This window comes from Aedes aegypti, chromosome 3 (assembly GCF_002204515.2).
Source record: "Aedes aegypti strain LVP_AGWG chromosome 3, AaegL5.0 Primary Assembly, whole genome shotgun sequence".
NCBI classification, from domain to species: Eukaryota; Metazoa; Arthropoda; class Insecta; order Diptera; family Culicidae; genus Aedes; species Aedes aegypti.
Window position 1 is genome coordinate 206440672 of NC_035109.1, and position 24889 is coordinate 206465560.

At 36.7% G+C, this 24889-nt stretch overlaps 1 protein-coding gene across 1 annotated transcript in view; it reads right to left on the bottom strand.

Moving 5' to 3' along the window:
- Nucleotides 1–7668: 7668 nt before the first annotated feature.
- Nucleotides 7669–24889, bottom strand: part of LOC5564784 (39S ribosomal protein L30, mitochondrial) — a 29493-nt gene continuing 12272 nt past the window's right edge. Inside the window, exon 3 of the mRNA XM_001649064.2 lies at nucleotides 7669–8056. Within this exon, the coding sequence (XP_001649114.1) occupies nucleotides 7760–8056 (297 nt within the window). The 3' untranslated portion in view covers nucleotides 7669–7759. The remainder of the gene's footprint in view (nucleotides 8057–24889) is intronic.

Consider the following 24889-nt stretch of genomic DNA (forward strand, 5'->3'; position numbering starts at 1 on the left):
TATCACCCCATCAGAAAAAGTCCACTCGAAAAATGACAAATTTTGAAAAATCAATCATTCCTCCGAGCAAAAGGCAAAGGAAATCATGCGGATCTAGTGTATGCATCTAAAAATTGTTGGAAATCATGCAAACATTTCAAAAATTCATAATACTTTCAGCACTTTTATCAACTTTTCCTTAAGGTGGCCAAACTGCTCCACTTTCCCCTATTCGTCCCTCGACGGCAGCAAAGCTTCGGATTCAAATTCGAAACGTGTGCTAGTCAGTTGACTCGCGCGTGGGCACGATCATCAGGGTAGAGGCGTCCCTTGAGGTTGGTGGAGTTAGAGCGGGTTGATTTTGCTCTACGCCTCACATTTTGGTGAAACGAGTCCGATCGTCGAAAAACACTGCTCGATTTTGGATCTACAAGTCGGGCACACACTTGGGCACAAGTTCACGTCTGAACTTGATGATTTGGTAGAAAGCTTTTTGTCAGACGAGAATTTTCCACCCACAATGGCTCACTAGCCGGCACAATCTTCGGCTATACGCCGGAAGAGACTTCGCATTGGTACACGAGGACTATCCTCGATTTCAGCTCAATAATCACGTGGTCCTTTTTCGCAAAGTGCACCTCTTTCGGAAGAATTAGATGCCCATCCAAACACAACGCTTTCTATTTATATCCAATGCCTAGCCCTAGAGCGCATTCTTTTTTAGGTAATGAAATAGCACACAACACTAGCCAGCAACTGTACTGGCTGAGGTTTCTATTGCGTGGGCTTCCAATGGGTCGCGACGTTCTCAAACGACCGGTTACGGAACATGAGTCCGTTGCTCGATAAATACTTGTTTTTAATTATGAATCGTGGTTTACGGCTAACCAGCCGAGTGGAAGTTTAACAACTACCGAAAAGCTAAACATTACATATAATCCAATTGCAAATTATATGTTATGTTTTGCTTTTCGGTAGTTGTTAGACAAATAAATTAATAAATTTATTCGAGTGTTGTATACCTTGAAATTGATATACCTTGATTAATGATGTCGAATGACAGTTCATTTACCGCGCGTTCCCCTACGCGCGCAAGCGAACCGAAGGGTTCGAGCCAAAAGAAAAATATACGGACAAGCAGTCCACTCAGAAACACAACTCAGTGCAGACGTTTTAGCAGCAAAGGAAAACCCCCCTAAACTTCGGTCTTTAACCCCAGTATCCGCCCGTGAAAGTTGAGTTGTAAGTTTCCACTTTAGCTTCAATCAAAAGATTTAAAAGTGACGACGAGGCAAAGTGGTGTTTTTTCTCGCGAGTGAGCAGAAAAAGTGCGCCGGCGTTCAGCACCATCAACCTGAACGGGTCGCAGGCAGGACAAAGCAGCGGAAAATTCCCATCTCATCAGTGGAGTTATCGCTACAGAATTGTAGAGGCGAAATTGCTGCCGTGAGAATCGGAGTTTGGGATTTGTGAGTATAAACTGACGCTACGAAAGTGAAATATATAAAGAAAACGTTTTCTTAGTGTTTCGGCCATCTTATCGGGTGGCGTCAGTTGGAAGCTCACAAAGGCGAAAAGGCCTTTTCATTTCTATACCCAGTTAATGAATAGGGTGGTCCAAAAATCAATCTTTTGTTCCATTGAAAAAAAAAAAACAAAACGGATTATTATTCCTTTTAATTGTTTTCTCATACATTGTATTAAGAGTGGCTATTTTCTTTTCTTTAGTTTAAGCAGGTTGAAATTTAGCGCAACAAAGGTGCGATACATAATTTAGCTATCCAATATCTCCTATATAGCGCAAAGGTGCTTGGAAACAGCTGGATTGATACGGTTTCGTTGACGTTCGTTCCCGAAGGAAATCGGACACTCCCTGTGCGAGGAACTGGATCCTACCATTCATTCGCAGTCACAAGGAGTGGCATTGGAAGTATCAACCTAAACGTGAGTAATCTCAGGAGTTTTACTTAAAGTGGAGTTACAACCCTTATTTGGTTCACAATTAGAAATCTTACTGTATTTTTTTTCTTTCGTTCTCATTCCATAACTATTGATTTGTTGAAACTTTATGTGACTACACAACACGATTTTTGCCTTGTGAATTGTGCGATATTTACCTTGATTTTGATTCAATTAATTCTACGACTGTTATAATTTTTGATTTTTTTAGAAATGGCTTCCACAAGTATGGCTTTTTCCCTGGAACCATACCGTAAAGGAACATCGTTTAACGATTGGTTCACACGGATGAAATATTTCTTCCGTGTAAACAAGATTAAAGATGAGGACAAAATGGCATATTTTATAACCATGAGTGGGCCGGTGATTTTTGCGGAAATTAAGCTTTTGTATCCGGCGGGTAACTTTGAAGATGCTGAGTTGGATGACATTGTGTCCAAACTCAAAAGCCGCCTAGATAAGACAGACCCTGATCTAGTACAGCGATATAAATTCAGCACAAGGGTGCAGAATCCAGACGAATCAACGGAAGATTTTGTGCTAAGCCTCAAATTGCAAGCCGAGTTTTGCGGTTTTGCAAATTTTAAGGAAGTTGCTATACTAGATCGCATTATTGCAGGTATTAAAGATAAAAATCTCAGGCAAAGGCTGTTGAGTGAGGAAAAGTTGTCGTTGTCAAACGCAGAGAAAATTATTGCGACATGGGAGGTAGCTCGGGCAAATGCCGGAACTGCCGAACCAAATAACAGAGATTTTCCAAATTTAGTGGCAATGGTGGAAGGTGGTTCAAGAGACCAAGAGGGAACGGCCATGAGAAGATTATCCAAGCTTTACGATTTAGCTAGACAGAATCAAACTTCAGGAAGTAACGATATGGCGGGAAATAGTAGAGGTCCAGTTAAGAGCCGTTTAGGTTTTAGGCCATATGAGAGAACACAGCATACATTCCGTGGTGGACGCATGGCCTATGGCTCTAGAGCGGGCAGCTCCCGTCAAGATGATCAAGTTTTTGGACAACGGCAATGGCAACGGCCAGATTACTCGCAAATGATTTGTAACTACTGCGGGGTAAAAGGCCATATAAAAAAGAAGTGTTTCAAGCTTAAAAACCTGAACAGGGATGCAGTTAATCTGGTGGAATCATACAAACCGGGTCCATCAGCAGATAGACATATCACGGAACTATTGGAGCGCATGCGGACGCAGGATTCAGAGGACGAAGAAATCGGAAGCGATTCAGGTGAATTACACTGCATGTTAGTTACGTCTATAAACAAAATAAGTAATCCTTGTCTGGTACATGTCAATATTGAAGGTAAAGAATTAGAAATGGAGGTTGATTGTGGTGCATCAGTTTCGGTGATTAGTAAAAAGCGATATTTGTCGAAGTTTAACAATCCTTTGCGTAATTATAGTGAACAACTAATTGTTGTAAACGGAGCAAAATTGAAAATTGAGGGAGAGGCAACGGTATTTGTTAAATATAATGGTAAAGAGGCTTTAATGCAATTATTGGTTCTCGATTGTGAAAATGATTTTTATCCTTTATTAGGCAGAACATGGCTGGACGTTTTTTATCAGAATTGGAGACAATATTTTACAAATTCATTGAAAATAAACAACTTAAATGATGATGGTGGCAAAATTGCTCTTGATGACATTCAAATGAAGTATTCCAATGTTTTTACTAAGAATTTTTCACGCCCTATTAACGGATTCAAGGCGGAATTGGTTATAAAGGACGAAACTCCAATTTTCAAGAAAGCTTATGACGTTCCTTATAGATTAAGGGACAAAGTTGGTAGTTATTTGGATAAATTGGAGAAAGAAAAGGTTATCACACCTATTGATACGAGCGAATGGGCCTCACCAATAATAATTGTAATGAAGAAAAATGACGAGATTAGATTAGTAATTGATTGTAAAGTGTCTATTAACAAATCCATTGTCCCAAATTCATATCCTCTGCCATCAGCACAAGATATTTTTGCAAATTTATCTGGTTGTAACATTTTCTGTGCTCTGGATCTGGAAGGAGCATATACACAGTTGGAATTGACGGAAAGGTCCAAAAAGTATGTAGTCATCAATACCATGAAAGGCCTCTATAAATATAACCGTTTACCACAGGGAGCATCTTCAAGTGCATCTATTTTCCAACAAGTTATGGATAAAGTTTTGGAGGGAATTGAGAACGTTTCTTGCTACTTAGATGACGTTTTAATTGCCGGAAAGACCGTTGATGAATGTAAGAGCAAACTACTAGCTGTGTTGGAGCGTTTAGCTAATGCTAATATTAAAGTCAATTTAGAAAAGTGCAAATTTTTTGTAAAAGAGCTCACACATTTGGGGCATGTTATAAGTGGAAAAGGACTCAAGCCCTGCCCGGACAAGATATTGACCATAGAGAAAGCAAAGGCGCCGAAAAATGAATCGGAATTGAAGTCGTTTCTTGGACTGATAAATTATTACCATAAATTTATTCCAAACCTGTCCACTAAGTTATATTTTCTATACAATTTACTTAAAAGTAATGTTCGATACGTGTGGGATGACAATTGTCAGAAGGCCTTTGTGGAAAGCAAAAATCTGCTAATACAAGCCAATTTTCTAGAGTTTTATGACCCAAAAAAACAGATAGTAGTTATTTCAGATGCCTCAAGCTACGGGTTAGGGGGTTTAATAGCACATGTGGTAGACGAAGTTGAAAAACCTATAAGCTTTACGTCATTTTCTCTAAATTCAGCGCAAAAAAAGTACCCTATCTTACATTTGGAGGCACTAGCCTTAGTGTGTACAATTAAAAAGTTTCACAAATATTTATATGGGCAACACTTTACTGTTTACACAGACCATAAGCCCTTAGTAGGAATTTTCGGAAAAGAAGGGAAAAATTCGATTTATGTGACGAGACTACAACGGTTAATACTTGATCTATCTATATACGATTTCGATATAATATACAGGCCTTCACATAAATTGGGAAATGCGGATTTCTGTTCGAGATTCCCTTTGCCACAGGATGTTCCTAGAGAGTTAGACACAGAGGTAATAAAAAGCATAAACTTTAGCAAAGAAATACCAATCGATTCAAAAATGATAGCTACTGCAACTAAAGATGACGATTTTTTACAGCAGGTTATGAGTTACATGCAGAATGGCTGGCCTGATAGAGTTGATAAACCTTTCGCAGATGTCTATTCTAATTGTTTTGAGCTTGAATTGATTGACGATTGTCTTCTCTACATGGAAAGGGTCATTATACCTCAGATTTATCAAAAGCAAATTTTGTCACTTTTACATGCAAATCATGCTGGAGTCATCAAAATGAAACAACTAGCACGGCGAATGGTTTATTGGTTTGGAATAAATGCCGATATTGATAAATATGTAGCAGAATGTGATGCATGTAACAGTATGGCAACATCCCATGAGCAAACAGAGCAATCCAAATGGACACCAACGACAAGACCTTTCAGTAGAATTCATATAGATTTCTTCTTTTTTGAGCATCACACGTTTTTACTAATGGTTGATAGCTTTTCCAAATGGTTGGAAATAGAATGGATGAAAAATGGTACAGATAGCAACAAGGTTTTGAAGAAATTAATTGCATATTTTGCAAGATTTGGATTGCCAGATGTAATAGTGTCGGACAATGGTCCTCCTTTCAACTCCTACAGTTTTGTAAACTTCCTAGAAAAGCAAGGTATTAGAGTGTTCAAAAGCCCACCATACAACCCATCAAGTAATGGACAAGCCGAAAGGCTCGTTAGAACGGTTAAAGAGGTTCTTAAGAGATTCCTAATGGATCCTGATATGAAGGAGTTGGATCTGGAAAACCAGATAAATTATTTCCTATTTAATTTTAGAAATTATAATTCGACGAAAGACGGACATTTTCCGTCTGAACGAATATTTTCGTATAAACCAAAGACTGTATTAGACTTAGTGAATCCAAAGAAACACTACAAAAAGCAACTAGATATACCACAACCAGATGATGAAACGGTTTCAGAAAATCAGAGCGGGAAAATTCCTGATCGTTCTTATGATGCTATTGACCATCTGATGGCTGGGGATGAAGTGTGGTATAAGAATAATAATCCCCACCATCATGCCCGTTGGGTAAAGGCCACATTTATTAAATGGTACTCTCATAATATTTTACAGATATCCATTGGAAGCGTCAGCGCAATGGCGCACCGGAAGCAAATTAGGATCTGTGGAGATGAGGCAACCAGGCAAAGGCCGAATGTGGTGATTACGAGAAGCGGTGGTAGCGAAAACCCGAAGGGGAATATGGATATAGCAAGGAGCGAAGGCCCACCGAATTCTAACGAGGAAGTGAGGCTACCCGAGGCTCCCAATGGAGTTAGAAAGCGAAAGAGACTGAATTCAGACAGCAGGGTCGGAACACCAGGTGAACTCGATCTCAGACGGTCTAAACGAGTGAGAAAAGCAAATCGTTCGGAAGATTTTTATTACTAGTTTCGGATGGTCATTCATAATTACAGTTAAAAAGATTTCATGTGAATTTGAAACAAATTTATTGTATAAGTTTTCTATTTTTGATTATTCATCAGTTCTGATTATATAGCATAAGCTCTCTAAGGGAGAAGAATTGTTGTATACCTTGAAATTGATATACCTTGATTAATGATGTCGAATGACAGTTCATTTACCGCGCGTTCCCCTACGCGCGCAAGCGAACCGAAGGGTTCGAGCCAAAAGAAAAATATACGGACAAGCAGTCCACTCAGAAACACAACTCAGTGCAGACGTTTTAGCAGCAAAGGAAAACCCCCCTAAACTTCGGTCTTTAACCCCAGTATCCGCCCGTGAAAGTTGAGTTGTAAGTTTCCACTTTAGCTTCAATCAAAAGATTTAAAATCGAGCAACTTTTTAAAACTCGCAAACTTACTTCGAATTCGAATAAAAGTTCACCAAATTATCTAAAAGCTCACTTTATAACTGTGGCTTCACTTTACTATTAAAGCTTCACAATCTCGGAAAATGATCCTTTCGCTTTCACTGACTCCATCAGAATAAAATGGAACGCGCACAATAAACTTGTTCGAGCCTTTAAGCTACGACGTAATTTCCATCTAATCGTGTACAGTTTTTTTTTTGTACGATCATTTTATTGGTCAGCTCTGGAGGACTCAAAATAATCTAAACACTTTCCACTGATCTGCTTTTCCTGATTGGTGGGTTTTCTAAATTCAAAGGACCAGATACAAGTTAATTTGCGGAAAATTCCATAACTTATCGATTTTTTTATAAGCGTCCAGTTCATTCGCCTTTGGTTATGCACCTTGCGCAACACTTACTTAAGCTTTACTCTTTTGGGCACAAAAGCTACTTTTAAAGCTTGCTAATCTTTTGGTTATGAACAAAAAGGGAATATTCTTAGACTGGCACAAAATATTTGAGTGTTGCACCTTGATCAACTAGCTGTAGAAAAGTCCGTACAATATCCTCAAGTACGGAATAAAATTTAAGTGTTAAGCGCTTATAATCGAATATAAAGACTATAAATAATGATAAAATTAGCGATTCACTAAACAGTAATCTCGTTATCTTCACAAATATGGTAATAGTAAAGGCATCATCAGCAACGATACAAATCCTTTAGCGGTTTTTATAATTTTTAAACTCGCCATACGATTTGTAACCGTGCTGAAAAAGCCTAATAGGGTAGGCTGGTCATCTAAATTCAAATATCAATTAAACAATGCAAACATATATGCTTTAATGACCATATTTTTTTGGTCATCCAGCATCATCGCTAATATTCTTACATCCTTTCATAAATCTACTACCACGCATTGAGCCACTTCAGTCGCGAATCCTTCCGCAACGTTTCGCCATCCATCCTCTCTTCGGTTTTCGAATACTTCACGGCAGCTTCTAACCGGTCATTGCGAGCCTCACGAGATGTTATGTCCTTCACTACGACACAATCACCATTTTCTTTGAGGAAAGTGTAGCTTATATCGGCCTCTGTAGGTTCACCATACGGGAAACGAATAGGAAGAACTTCAACCAAGTGTTTAACTTTCCACAGGCGAGCATTGTTTTCTGGGATATTTTTCACGACTGCCACCGCGTTTGACTGAAAACGGAAATGAAAAAGCACAATGGTTAATTTTATGATATTTTAAAATATTGTGTTCTGTCTATCTAATGCTACGTTAAGACTAGAGCTTATATTACGTAATATAGACTCTCTTGATATTAGATATCATACATTTAGTTTTCACTGGAAATAACATGTATGACCTTTTATATCAAGTTAGCCTATGTTGCGTAATATCAGCTATAGTCTGAACGTAGCATAAACGTAGCACTTAAGTGCTTCTACATGCAATATTGATCCCTGTCCACACTTAGTAATTAAAAAAACGCGTTCAGTGCGCATCGTACCTTCGTGCTGTGCGTACACGAATTCTCTCTGCTCTTGGAAGTTTTCTTAAAAACTACCTAAAGCAATAAAACAGTACTTTTCAGTGCTACACAAACAGTACTTTTCAGTGCTAACATAAAAAACGGTACTTTTTAGTGCTACTTAAACAGTACTTTTCAGTACTATTTTTTCTACTATTGATCTCTTTACGATCCTTGTTTGGACCCGTGCCTTCGATTTTTCGTTGGACCCGTTGGCGAAAGCTAGCGGTGGTAATCCTTCTTGGACACCGTCTTGGGAAAAAAAACCTCTCGAAGGTCACGTCTTTCTCGTTTATTAACTAAACATGGTATCAACAACTAACAAAAGAAAGGGTGAATCTCTGAATTCACTACTTCCTTCCAAAAAAGTGGGTTTTAAAACTGTCACTACACGTGGCAAGAATGGAAGAAAGGACGCTTCCCCGGAATGCGAAGTTTCTTCCAAGGGTGAAATGAATAATTGTATCGAAATGAGCAATCAGTTCGATGCTCTAGACAAATTTTCCGAACACCAAATCGAAGCAGCCTCTAGCCCAGGCTCTTTGATTCAAGTGAGGAAGCAAAGAGTGCCGCCTATCGTGGTCAGTTGTTCCGAATTTGCGGGATTTAGGCAGGAGATCTTGAACTCCATTAGGGGAATCAAGGTTTCCTTCCAAATCGCAAAGAAAGGAGACTGTCGCGTTTTGTCGGAAACTCTTAAAGATCGTGAACTTCTTCTCAAACATCTTGAAGAGAAGAAGCACAAATTTTTTACTTATGACGACAAAACTGAAGAATTTTATTTAGTTCACTTTAACAAAAAAGAACTAAATAATATTTAAGCTTTAGAAAAAGCAAAACTTATGTTCGATGTCCGTGTGACGTGGGAACATTTCCAGAAACCTGGAGGAAATTACCAGAACCCCACTCAGTGCCGTCGGTGCCAAAAGTGGGGTCATGGTACAAAAAATTGTCGCATGGATGGTTCTTCTCACGCTAAGGACGACTGTCCTGTGAAAGAAGATACCAGAAAGTTCGAATGCGCCAATTGCAAGGGCCCTCATAAAGCTAACTTTTGGGAATGCCCTTCACGCAAAAGAGTCGTTGAGGCTCGCAGATGAAGGATAATATCCGTTACGATAACGGTCGTTTCCGGAATTTGCCTGGTAGAGTATCGAACAATGCTCATTTTTCAGTTAACGATCGCTTGATTAGGAATCATACCCACCAGGAAGATCATAATCATGCTCATTCACAAACAAATTTTAATCCGTCGGGTAGCCGTTCGAATGTATCTACCCACGGTAAATCCTTTGCCGATATCGTAGCAGGTAATTTGAACTCTTCCCCTATTCGTTCCATGAGTACCCATTCTACTTGTTTCAAATCAAATGGAAAAAACCCTACCGCCACAGGTAACTCCTACTCCGCTTCTTCGTCCACCGAAAATTCCAATGGGAAATTATCAGATGATATGTCTGCCTATGATTTTAATTTTCTAACTGAACAATTGAATTTAATGATTGATGCAATGTTCAAAGCCACCACTATGACTGAAGCAGTCCAAGTTGGTGTAAAATTTACAAATCAAATTGTTATTGGATTACGTTTTTCTAATGGATCCAAATAATAATTTAAATATTTTAAATTGGAATGCTCGTTCTCTGAATGGTAAAAAGGACGAGCTGTTTAATTTTCTTACAGCTAATAACGTGCATATAGCAGTTATTATCGAAACTTATTTAAAACCTGGATCCAAACTAAAAAAAGATCCTAACTTTTTTGTTTATCGTAATGATCGACTTGGTGGGGCTTGTGGGGGAGTTGCAATCATCATTCATAGGCGTATAAAACATCAACTGTTCACGTCATTTGAAACTAAAGTTTTTGAAACATTAGGTGTTTCTGTTGAAACACAGTTAGGTAAATATACTTTCATAGCTGCCTATTTGCTTTTTTAATGCTCTGGACAGCAAGTTAATTTGCTCCAAACTGACTTGCGAAAATTGACTCGCAATAAGTCAAAATTTTTTGTCATTGGTGACTTTAATGCCAAACATCGGTCATGGAATAATTCTCAAAGTAATTCCAACGGCAGAATTTTATTTGATGAGTGCTCTTCAGGATATTTCTCAATCCAATACCCTGATAGCCCTACATGTTTTTCCTCTTCTAGAAATCCATCTACGATTGACTTGGTCTTAACCGACTCTAGTCATCTTTGTAGCCAATTAGTTACTCATGCTGATTTTGATTCTGATCATGTTCCTGTTACATTTCAAATATCGCATGAAGCGATTCTCAATCATATCAGCTCCACTTTCAATTATTTACGAGCCGACTGGAATATTTATGAAACGTATGTTGGCTCTAATCTTGATGTTAACATTTCTTTAGAAACTAAAATTGATATTGACAATGCTCTTGAAACTTTAACAAATTCCATTGTTGAAGCCAGGAGCATTGCAATTCCAAAATGTGAAGTAAAATTTGAATCCGTGATTATAGACGATGATCTTAAACTCTTGATCCGTCTTAAAAACGTGAGGAGAAGGCAATTTCAACGCACTCGTGATCCTGATATGAAAATTATATGGCAGGATTTGCAGAAAGAAATCAAGAAACGTTTTGCAGATTTAAGAAACAAAAATTTTGAAAATAAAATTTCTCAATTGGACCCTGGCTCTAAGCCCTTTTGAAAATTATCTAAAATCTTGAAAAAACCTCAGAAGCCAATACCGGCATTGAAAGAGGAAAACAAATTATTACTAACTAATTGCGAAAAAGCTCAAAAACTTGCTATGCAGTTTGAAAGTGCGCACAATTTTAATTTAGGATTTACTAGTCCAATTGAAAATCAAGTTACTCAGGACTTCGAAAATATTCTCAATCAAGAGAACGTTTTCGAAAATGCCTGGGAGACTGATTTGGAAGAAGTGAGAACTATTATTAAAAAATTCAAAAATATGAAAGCTCCTGGCGATGATGGAATTTTCTACATCCTCATCAAGAAACTTCCAGAAAGTAGCTTATCATTTTTAGTTGATATATTTAACAAATGTTTTCAATTAGCATATTTTCCTGACAAATGGAAAAATGCTAAGGTTGTTCCAATTTTAAAACCAGACAAAAATCCTGCAGAAGCTTCTAGCTATCGTCCAATCAGTTTGCTTTCCTCCATCAGTAAACTTTTTGAAAAGGTAATTTTGAACAGAATGATGGTCCACATCAACGAAAATTCAATTTTTGCCAATGAACAGTTCGGATTCCGCCATGGACATTCGACCACTCATCAACTTTTACGTGTAACAAATTTGATCCGTTCCAACAAATCTGAAGGCTACTCTACTGGTCTTGCTCTTCTAGACATAGAAAAAGCATTCGACAGTGTTTGGCAAGAAGGTTTGATTGTAAAATTGAAAAACTTTAATTTTCCAACATACATTGTTAGAATAATTCAAAGTTATCTGTCAAATCGTACACTTCAGGTTAATTATCAGAACTCCAGATCTGAAAGACTTCCTGTAAGAGCTGGTGTTCCTCAAGGCAGCATTTTGGGACCAATATTATACAATATTTTCACATCTGACTTACCTGAGTTACCTCAGGGATGTCAAAAATCTTTGTTTGCGGATGACACAGGCCTCTCCGCCAAAGGACGAAGCCTGCGTGTCATCTGTAGTCGATTGCAAAAAAGTTTGGATATTTTTTCTTCATACTTGCAAAAATGGAAGATTTCTACTAATGCTTCCAAAACTCAACTAATTATATTCCCACATAAACCAAAAGCTCTTTATTTGAAACCTTCAAGTAGACATGTTGTCACGATGAGAGGGGTTCCAATAAATTGGTCAGATGAAGTTAAGTATCTAGGGCTCATGCTAGATAAGAATTTAACTTTCAAAAATCACATTGAGGGCATTCAAGCCAAATGTAACAAATATGTAAAATGTCTCTATCCCCTTATTAATAGAAAATCAAAACTTTGTCTTAAGAACAGGCTTCTGATATTCAAACAAATTTTCAGGCCAGCCGTGTTGTATGCTGTACCAATATGGACTAGCTGTTGTGATACCAGGAAGAAAGCTCTGCAGGGAATTCAAAATAAAATTTTGAAAATGCCTCCCTGGTATAGTACCAATGAGTTACATAGAATATCCAATGTTGAAACATTGGAACAAATGTCAAATAAAATAATCAATAATTTCAGGCAAAAATCGTTACAATCTTCTATTGCCACGATTAATGCGTTGTATGTTTAGGATAAGTTAGGTTGAGTATATTTAAAGCGTTTTTTTTTCTCTTATAAGCAGGTGAAATCAACTCACCTCTAAAAAATCTGAACTGCTACGGCAAATGAAATGTAAATATGTTGTTAACAAAATGTTAATAAAATCTTAGATTTGTTTTACCAAATTAGGATGATAGTGTTGTCTAATAACACAGAACACCTAAATATAAGAAATAATGAATGTAATGTTTGGAATGACACTAATAAAAAAATTAAAAAAAAAAAAAAACACGTGGTAGACGGTATTTTTTTGAGCTACAAAAATCCATATTTTTAGCTAGGTATTTTTTTTTTTTGAGTCTTCCTTAGCTTAGTGGTTGAGTCCGCGGCCACAATGCAAGTCCATGCTCGAATCCCGGTTGGTTAGGAATCTTTTCGTAATGGAAATTTCCCTCACTTTCCTGGGCATGAAATATCGTCGTATCTACCACACGAAATATGAAAATAGCAACTTTGGCAATGAAAGCTCTCAGATAATATCGATGGAGGAAGTGATCTTAGAACACAAATCTGAGAGGCAGGCTCTGCCCAAGTGGTGACGTGATGCCAAAGAAGATTACTGAATGAATCCTCGAAGGTATCCTTAGAGTAATTTCTGGAGAAATCCCTAGAAGAACATATAGAGTAATTCCTGGTAAAATTTGAGAAGTGGTTCTTGCATAAGTTGTTGGAGAAATGCTTGCAGATTTTTGGAAGAATTCCCGATTTTGAGTACATCAATGGATTTACACATGGACCATGGCTATGATAAAGAAAATATCCATTATCTACCAAGGGTTATGGTTTTGATGTTCATTATTAATTACGATTTATTAGGTTCTACATCTGCTAATCTGCTAATCTGCTAATCTGCTAATATCAACGCACCCCTAGCCATGGCACTTACGATTTATTAGGTTCTACATCTTGATAAAACTCTTGATTAGATTCTACATCTTGATAAAACCTCGCTAACAATGGAGCAATGCACGAGTTCATCTTTTGACGTTTTAGCGGTGCCGTGTTGTTTATGAGACCATGGAAACTGTGACCGAACCCGTAAATAACACGGCACCGCTCAAACGTCAACGAGTGAACTCGTGCCAATTCACGCAGTTCATGGTCCGGGTGCACCTGGTCAATCTATCTAGCTTGTTGCGCCCCACGTATTCTTGCTCCGACCGGATTTGAAGCGAACACCATCTTGTGGGGCAAGTGAAAACTAGTGTAACGGTTTTCAAAACACCTTTTTCTTTTTTTTGTCGGTAGCGATAGGGATAGTACTGGCACTCTTAATCTGCCCTAAGCTCCTTCCCAGCATTTGCATTTATAAGCCTCTATTGCGTTCATCACACATACGTTCCTAAGCAATGTTGCTCAAATTGTCACTGTGTACCCTAGCAGCAATCAACCCTTATCGTAGTTTTGCAGTCTAGTAGTTTAGACTAGTATCAAACTATGATAAGGCCTGAAATGCTACTAGAGTGGTTAAATTGAAGAACGAAATAGTTTTATTAAAAGGTCCTCATTCCCCATTTCATTTCATCACTCACTATCGTCACTTTTCGACATTATCACGTTTATCACCGATTATCACTCATATACTTTCGTAATACACTTCAGGTATACTTTCCATTATATCACTTTTCACGTCACACCATTTTCATATAAATTCATTGTTATTACCATTTACCATCTGTTAGCATTACTAAGTAATTAAAAGATATTCAATTTAAATGTTTCAATATTTTTGTTGCTGTAGAGTCATTACTATTCAAACTACAATTTAGCACTATCAACAAAGTTACAGTAAAACAAAATCACTTCGATCCATTCTTCTGCACTCGCTGTCATTATTAACACTTTTATCATGCATGTTTGAAGAATTAGGCAATAATGTTTATATTCAGAGAAATGATTGCAAAATGTATTATGGCGTTTATTAAATTAGTAGAGTTGGCATCATTATACATCATCATTATTATATTTTTTATAAAACTATCAGAATCACTTCCAATTTCATTTTCAAATTTTCATCACCATAGATTTTATTATAATATCACTAGTAGCACCCTCACAATCACTAAATTTAATAACAACGAGTGTTACACACAGTTCCACCAAACACCCATTCTTATGTTGCATTATAAAACGATTGATCACACGTTAGCTTCGAAACTTAACAACCATTACTGATTAGTACAAAGGATGCTACAGCTCGTGGTAAACGAACTGAACCATCAACAACCAGCACTGGTTTATAAGTAATTGTGTTGTGATGGTGAACATTGTGGTTTGTCTTGCCGTGCGGTGTTAATTAAATTTTAATTTACGTGTGAAATCAGTAAAGTGCCGCGAAGAAATTACAATCTGCGTGTGCCTAAAAGTGTTTGTGATCAGGATAAGTAGAAGACAGTAGTCTCTCCGTTGCCTGTTGTGTTTAAATTGAATTTAATTTCCCTCGCCACGGCTGCTAGTGACGGTGCCATAAGGCAATTTCATCAGCAAGCTGTGGTTGAGTTTGTTTGTGCGGTATTGTTTCACTGTTTGTCTCTCTGTGTATCGTTGTGCGCTTTCACTCCTCGGTAGTCATTGCGGAGGGGATGGAGTGCGGGGCATGCAGGGGGGGGATTGCGATCAACGGGCTGCCATTGTTTTGTTTCCGATGCGAGAAATACTTCCATGCGCAGTGTTCCTCCGTTGAAAACAAGGCAGCAGCTAGGTTGATCACAGATAATGCAAATGTTTTTTTCAAGTGTGATGATTGCCTATCTCGTCCGAGTTGTGGTGAGCAGAACAGTAGCGTGTTCAATATCGGATCAATGGAAAAAGATATGAAGAAAATTTCTTCACTTTCGGATTCTATCGATGATATTCGAAACCAACTGGCTGCTCAGATAGGCAACGCGTTAAAGTCCGGTATGGAAGAATTGGTACATAATGTTAACGGCACTCTTAATGAGGCTGTAAATAATATTGAGAAATTAATTAATGGCAAAATGGAAAATATGACAAGTTCAATGAAAAGTACGCGTGATGCATCTAGGTCGGTTCATTTGGAATCGACCTCTAGTGCACGGAAAAAACGGAAAATAAGTAATACAGATGAAATTGATGATTTTGATAATGACGATGTTTTTGTAGACGCGAATCCTTTTATTACAGTAGTTAACAAAAAAGCTCGGAAAAGTAAAAGTAAAGGTCCTAAACCAAATTCACCAAAAATGAGTGAGACTCGTCCGGTTATTGTGATTAAACCAACGTCCAATCAGAGCAGCGAGGACACTCGCAAATTTTTGTATGAAAAACTTGATCCAAAAATACACAAGATAAGTAGCTTTAGAAACGGGAAAGGTGGCTCCGTAATTGTGAAGTGTGCAACAGGATATAATGTTGATCTTGTGAAAAATGGCATGCAAAACGATCTGGGTGAAAACTACAGCGCTGTTGTCCCAACATCGGTGCCAAGATTGAAAGTGTTGGGTATGAGCTATAAATATTCCTCCGATGTCATCATTGACTATTTAAAAAGTCATAATGAAGATATCGCGATTAATGATGTGAAAGTATTAAATGTTTATGAAAATCCACGCTTCCGATACAAGCAATACAATGCCGTAATCGAAGTAGATGTTGATACGTATAGCTGTCTCTTAACTGCCAAAAAAGTTAATGTAAAATTTGATCGGTGCCTTGTAGTTCCCGCGGTTAGTGTATTAAGATGCTTCGAATGTGGAGAATTCGGGCACATGAGTACGAAGTGCAACAACAGCACTGCGTGCTCTAAGTGCAGCGGAAGTCACAAAACATCGGAGTGTACATCAACCGTATTGAAATGTGTGAATTGTATAAAAATGAATAATGAACGTAACATGACCTTGAATATTAATCATCCAGCTTTCAGTAAGAATGAATGTATGGCATATAAGAAGCTATTTGATCAGAAAAAAAGCAGCTTGCATTTCAATAAATAGCAAACAAGTTCCAGTAGTAATGTGAACCAATTAGACATTTTGTATTTTAATATTGCTGGATTATCTACAAACTACGTTGCATTACGTCAGATTGTAGAGGAAAAACGTCCATTTTTGGTACTTCTTGCGGAAACACATATTGTAGACATTGACGCATTTAATCAGTATAATATTCCGGGTTACAATATTGCTGCTTGTTTGTCACATTCAAGACACACTGGCGGAGTTGCTATTTATGTCAAAGAATCAGTTCAATTCAAGCTTCAATCGAACGAGGCGCATGATGGTAATTGGTTCTTAGGCATTACGGTTGTACGTGGCATGAAGATGGGTAATTATGGTATTTTGTATCATTCTCCTAGTTCAAGCAACCAGCGTTTTATTGAAATTTTAGAAAACTGGTTTGAGACATTTATAGATCCTAGCAAACTTAACGTACTTGCTGGCGATTTTAATATCAATTGGAGTGATGCGAATTCGAATCATTTGAGGCGTTTGGCTGAGTATTTCAATTTGAAACAAAAAGTTACCGATTACATTCGAATTTCCCGGCACAATAGAACAATTATTGATCATGTCTATTCTAATTTCGATACAGTAAACTCAGTCACATGTTCAGATTTGAAAATAACCGATCATGAAACTTTAGTTATAAATATTGAAGATAACAGTAGTATTCGAGATAATCTTGTAAGAAAAAAGTGCTGGAGGAAATATTCAAAACAGGCGGTATCAAATCTTGTTGAAAGAAGTATGGGTTTCCATAATAGTGCGGGCAGTTTGGATCATAAAGCAGCTGTTTTAACGGAAATATTAAAAACCAGTACCAATAAGTTAGTTGAACAAAAGTTTGTATCTCTAGAAAACTCAAACAGCTGGTACAGTTTAGAGCTACTTCGTTATAAACGCAAGAAGGATAAACTGTACAAAAAGTTTTTAAGGAGAAATAATGATAATAACTGGAGAAGGTACACGTTAGCGCAAAATATATATTCACAAACGTTGAAAAAGTCCCGCTGTGAATATATTCAGAGGAAAATCGATCAGCATCAGAACAACAGCAAGGAATTATGGAAAATTTTAAAGTCTTTATTGAAACCTAATAATTGTAATCCGTTCATAACTTTCGATGGCACATTAGAACAGTCAGAACAAGAAATTGCATGTAATTTTAACAAATATTTTGTCGATAGCGTTTCATCGATCAACCAATCTATTGAGTTGGTTGCTGAACCTGACGAAATCAAACAGCCGGTTAATAGTAGATGTAAACTTGAATGTTTTCACCCGATTCTTCTTCTATCTGGTATTACGTCCCAACTGGGACAAAGCCTGCTTCTCAGATTAGTGTTCTTTTATGAGCACTTCCACAGTTATTAACTGAGAGCTTTCTTTGCCGATTGACCATTTTTGCATGTGTATAATCGTGTGGCAGGTACGAAGATACTCTATGCCCTGGGAATCGAGAAAATTTCCTTTAAAAGATCCTCGACCAGCGGGATTCGAACCCACGACCCTCAGCATGGTCATGCTGAATAGCTGCGCGTTTACCGCTACGGCTATGTGGGCCCACCACACCCGATTACATTTGATGAATTAAGAAGTATATGTTTTTCTTTAGATAAAACGGCTGGAGTAGATAATGTTAATGCTAGAGTTGTGCAAGATTGCTTTCATGTCATTGGACACAATCTGTTCGACCTTATAAATGAATCTTTGAGAACCGGGCACGTGCCACAGGTTTGGAAGGAATCTTTAGTGATTCCTATACAAAAGGTTGCTGGAACGATTAAAGCCGAAGAGTTTCGTCCCATCAACATGTTGCACACATTAGAGAAAATTTTAGAACTTGTTGTTAAAGGCCAACTGATAAAATATTTGAATAATAATAACTTGCTGATACCAGAGCAATCGGGATATCGAGAAGGACATTCTTGTGAAACCGCATTGAACTTGGTTTTAGCCAAATGGAAAGAAAAAATGGAGTGTAAAGAAACTATCATTGCTGTATTTCTGGATCTGAAACGCGCCTTCGAGACAATTTCTAGGCCCTTATTGTTGAAAAAAAATCGAGCGCTTTGGAATTTCGGGTTCTGCATACAAATGGTTCGAAAGCTATTTGTGTGGAAGAACTCAACGGACTGTTTTTAATAATTCGGTTTCCAGTCCCGTGGAAAGTAATCTTGGTGTTCCACAGGGAATTGTATTAGGGCCCATTTTATTTATTATGTACATTAATGACATGAGACGAGTTTTACGATTTTGTGATATTAACTTGTTTGCGGATGACACCGTATTATTCATTGCAGCTAAAAAATTAGAACAAGCCGTTTCAAACTTGAATAAAGATTTGCGTTATTTCAGTAGATGGTTGAAGTTTAAACAACTGAAATTGAACATAAGTAAAACAAAATTCATGATCATTTCGCGGAATCGTAATAATGAACAAGTCTCTGTTGAAATTGATAATGAGGCAATTGATCGAGTTCGAGAAATTAAATATCTTGGCGTGATTATTGATGATAAGCTTAAATTTGCCACTCATATTAACAATGTCATCAAGAAAATAGCCAAGAAGTACGGTATTCTTTGTCGATTAAAAAACGAATTAACCATTGCTAGTAAGATATTGTTGTACAAATCAATCATCTCTCCTCACTTGGATTTTTGCCCTTCCATTTTGTTTTTGGCTAATGAAACACAAATATCGAGATTGCAGCGCTTGCAAAATAAAATTATGCGCTTGATTTTAAGATGTGATAGACTCACTTCCTCACTTTTTTTGTTAGACGCTCTACAATGGCTGTCAGTGCACAGTGGGACGGATTGGTGTTTTAGGAGGAAAGATGGAACTCACGCCTTCAATTGTAATTTTACGTAAAAATGATGTTCTACAAAATTGTTCCTATTATAAAAACATTTTTTTTGGTCGGACCGAAAATTAGGGTGGCCCTTTGTAAAAAAGATAATCATCAAAACTTTTTTTTATTTCAAGGAATATGTTATAGTTTGTTCTACAAAGTTGAAGATCAGAAAATTTTAAGCTGATTTGACAAAAAAAGTTTTTTCTAGCTCAAAAATTGACCTTTTAAAAGCATTTTTCGCTATTGATTTAGGGTGGCCCTTCAAAAATAGGTTTTTGTGTTTTATTATTTTTATTTAGAGTTTCTCAGCTAAGTTGCCTTCCCATCATCTATAGAGCCGATTGAAACGCATATTTTGAAGCCTGTACAATTTTTTCTATGAAGAGTTGTAAACATTTTTCATGAAAATCAAACATTTTTCCACATGTAGATGTATTTGAGGCAAACAAAAAGTTTATTTTTGCATGACAATAATTTCATTTCGGCTTAAATACGAATAAAAAAATGTTTTGTTTCATTTTCATTCAAAGGAGTTAAGCAATAAAAATAAGAAAAATTGTCTTTTGAAAATTTCTTCTAAATTTATTTCACGGTTGAATTTCATATTATGCCATCCTCCTAAACTTTCCAATACTTTTGTTTTGGGATTCACCAGCTTAATCGGGAAACATTCTGATTGGAAGTAACAAATGTTTAATTACCGGAAATCCGTTTACAAGTAATTTGTGCACCGTAGGAGATAAAGCGAACATGAAACGGTTGATTATTAAAGTATGATTTCTGATTATGATGCTGACTTTTCAGTCTTTTTTGAGAGCTTTCTTTGTTATATTTGTCCCTTTGCATTCGTGTATCGTATGTATGATACGTATCGATATCGTGTATCGTATGCATGATATCGTATCGATGATACTTCATGTCCATAAAAGTAATTGAAATTTTCATCACGAAAAGATTCTTATATATTTTTGTTTCAACTTGCTATATCTTGTATGTTTGCGTTTCAATAAGCTCTCTAAGTGATGGGAAGGCAACTTTTCCGACAAAACTTGAAATTATAAAAATAAAACACTAAAACCTATTTTTAAAGGGCCACCCTACATCAATAGCGAAAAATTCTCTAAAACGGTCAATTTTTGAGCTAGAAAAAAACTTTTTTGGACAAATCAGCTTAAAATTTTCCGATCTTCAACTTTGTAGACCAAACTGTACCAATATTCCTTAACGATCAACGCTCCGTCATCGTAATCATCGTCATCATCGAAACTTGAAAAGCAGTTTTTCTGTTCAAAACTAAAAATTATTCGATGAAAATGTGTTCACTGTGTTACGGTAGGGGAACAGAATACAGTGAACACATTTTCCTGTAAATTTTCTTGATTTTGAACGAAAAAACTGCTTTTGAAAATTACGAAATCAATGACGGATCCTGCCCCCTTAAAATAAAAAAAGTTTTGATGATTATCTATTTTTACAAAGGGCCACCCTAATTTTCGGTCCGACCAAAAAAATTGTTTTTAGAATAGGAATAACTTTGTAGAACATCATTTTTACGTAAAATCACAGTTGACGGCGTGAGTTCCAACTTTCCTCCTAAAACCCCAATCCGTCCCACTGTGCAGTGAAGCAAAAAATTGTTTATTTGACAATGGTGTTCGTTTATAAAGTAGTCAACGGTTTGCTGCCTCGATATTTGTGTGACAGAATTGAAAGAGGAAGTGACATTCATAGATATAACACAAGAAACGCGGACGAAATCAGAACACCCAATTTTCTGCATGGTGCTTCACAAAACTCATTATACTACAAAGGAATAAATGTTTTCAATTCTATGCCAATACAAATAAAGCGTGCAACGACTCTGTCACAGTTCAAAGACTATGCATTTCACACGTAAAAGCTGTATTTTGAGCAGCCAAATGGTATTTTTTTTATAATGACTGTTACGCCGGGATAGAAAGGGTTCACTCCGTGGACGCGACCATGATAACGTTGGTTTAGCTGAGAGCGTGGCGGAGATTATAAACAAATGGAATGACAGTCAAACGGTAGGGCGCTGACATATTAGTTGAATGCTAGTTGGAAAAGTTGAAACTGAAGAATATTGAATTTGTCGAAGATTTATTGGAATAGGATTGTTACTGAAATTAATTGTTGAATTGAAACAGTAAGTAGAAAATGTGTATTGATTAAACTTAGCTAAATTTTTAATCAAGCCGTAGAACTATTGATGCTGAATTTGCAACAAAGGATTCTATGAAATAGAGCACAAGTTGTTACATACCGTGAGTTACTTACCATAATATACAGCCTAATGCTTATACTGATTACACTGTTCGACAAAAAAATTTTTTTGGCTGGATCAGGGACGCGGTTATATGGGTCTTGAAGTGCAAGAAAAGTGTAGAAAGAGGCCGTTTTCAAATGATTTGCAGCACCCCTGGATTAGTTTTTGACAAAGTTTGAAAATTTTGCATTTTTCATCAAAAAAAGCGTAATAAGCAAAATATCAATATATTTTCAAATTCAATTATTCAACCATTGAATTAGTCAAATCAATATTTTTTAGCCCTAGATCGCTTCAGGGAAACGTGCACCATTTCAGAAGAATATTGGCATCATTTTTATATATAAATTTGGAATGTTAATGATCATTAAACAAGCATATGAGGATGTGCACCATATAAATACTACTTATTTTTCTATTCCACACATCTGGTTCATTATATATTAATTATTATAGGTTCAAGAAGACGCTTGATTAGGATTTAATTTTTTGCTCCATTTTATAAAGCAATGAGCAATACAATCCAGTAACATTTGATTTCAACAAGGATACGAATACGGAAAATTGATGTGTCTGTTATGTTTATATGGGCTGGTTGGTCTAATAAACTCTTGGCAGTAATACAAAATTAGGTTGGACACTGACATGTAAGTGGTCTTACATGAGCTAGTCGGTTTATCAGGAGCCGATGGCGAAGTCCGTGAAAAATGTCATAATAATGTTATTTGCGATTTCCAAAGATTTTTAAAGGTACTCATTAAGAATAGATTACTTATCGTGAGGTCCATTTGTTATCAGAATATCCCTAGAAATTACAGACTAACGTAAAATAGCATCCAATAATTCAGTAATCAACAATTCCACTTTTTTTGTGACATCATTTGACAGCCACTCAGGCAGGCATGAGATCTTTTTGATTCAGTTTGCGCACAATACTAATCATTTGTGAAAACTGATTTAGTGGTAACATGCCTACTTCTTACTTGTAAGATGATACATTTTCTGGTTAAACCATTTCCGATTTTTTTGTTTGTTCTACATTTTACATATTTTTCAGCAATTTTAATCAAACTTTCAAATGGAGCGTTAGTTTCTTGTTCAATGAGATGTTTTCTTTAAATGGGTTTAGTTGTAAGCATATTGGAAACATAAAGAAGTCGACCATTTAAGTTAATTTTAAACTCGTCTCCCATATAAGGACAAACGTGTCCATTTATGAGCCCCCATTCCCATATCCTCGAAACGAGTAAAAATGCTTTTCAATTAAGTGAAGAAACACTTTATCCATACATTTGTGATAAACAATTTTGCGAAACTTCACGTAATTTCTATTTTTCTTTCTTTAAACAAGAAGACATAGAAAAACAAGTGTTTTACTCATTTTGAATATATCGCAATTATTTGTGAAATTCATTCCAAATCTCAAAACTGAAAGTTTAATTAAAATTGCCAAAAAACATGTGAAATTTAGAACCGAAAAATAAAAAAATATCGGAAATGGTTTAACCAGAAATTGTTTCATCTTACAAGTAAGAAGCAGGCATGTTACCACTAAATCAATTTTCACAAATGATTAGTATTGTGCACAGATTGAATCAAAAAGAGCTCATGCCTGCCTGAGCGGCTTTCGCAAAAAATGTGATAATGATGATTACTAAATTATTTGTTGCTATTTTATGTTATTCTGTAATTTTCCTAGGGATATTCCGAGGAAAATGAATGTCACGATAAGTAAACAATTATTAATGAGTACCTATAGAAAGATGTAGAAATTGCAAATAACAATGTTATCACATTTTTTTTACAGACATCGTCTCCTGATAAACCGACTAGCGTATGTAAGACCACTTACATGTCAGTGTTCCAACCTTTATAAATTTTGTATTTCTGCTGAGAGTTTATTAGACCAACCAGCCCATATATTCACATCACATCACATCACAGACACATCAATTTTCCGTAGTCGTATCCTTGTTGAACTCAAATGTTACTGGATTGCATTGCTCATTGCTTTATAAAATGGAGCAAAGAAATAAAACATAATCAAGCGTCTTCTTGAACCTATAATAATTATTATATAATGAACCAGATGTGTGGAATAGAAAAATAAGTAGTATTTATATGGTGCACATCCTCGTATGCTTGTTTAATGATCGTTAACATTCCAAATTCATATATAAAAATGATGCCAATATTCTTCTGAAATGGTGCACGTTTCCCTGAAGCGATCTAGGGCTAAAAATATTGATTTGACTAATTCAATGGTTGAATAATTGAATTTGAAAATATATTGATATTTTGCTTATTACGCTTTTTTTGATGAAAAATGCAAAATTTTCAAACTTTGTCAAAAACTAATCCAGGGGTGCTGCAAATCATTTGAAAACGGCATCTTTCTACACTTTTCTTGCACTTCAAGACCCATATAACCGCGTCCCTGATCCAGCCAAAAATTATTTTTTGTCGAACAGTGTTATTTAGTGTCAATTCAGGGTATACATTGTAGGGAGATTGGAACGTTCGAAGGCTGAATTTGTTATTCGAAGACTAAATTCGTAAGTAGTAAAACAAACTTGTAACATATGCGAAATTTAATGAATATATTTTTAGTTTTGAGTGTGTCGAAAAGCAGTACTTCAAAAGGTAGTTTTATCGATATGCTGCCCCGAACTCCTCCCAACAAAGCTCAAAAGAATTTACCGATGGATGTAATCTACCCGTGCTGCGAGGAAGACGACCAGTATGACGCGATGGTGCAGTGCGGTCGGTGTCAAAAGTGGCACCACTTCTCTTGTGTCGGGGTGGACCAGAGCATAGCGGAGCTAGTGTGGTACTGCCATACGGCCTCGGAGAGGACGTTTCAGCACGTGAGTCGTTAGGACAGCCAGGCGTCACTCGTATACAACCTTCTAGGGCAGCTAAGAAGAGTAAAGATCATACCGGTAAGATAAGCGATAAGACCAGTCAGAAATTAGTCGGAACGAAAGGGCAGAAAGAAGTAGCTGAACGGCCGACGAGCCAGCAAGAAGGAAATAAAGGCCAAGAAACATGTCAGGCAGGGACATCAGCGGCAGGACAAACAAGTATTGCTAAGTCAGTCAAGCCGTCGCGTAGTCGCGTTTCGATT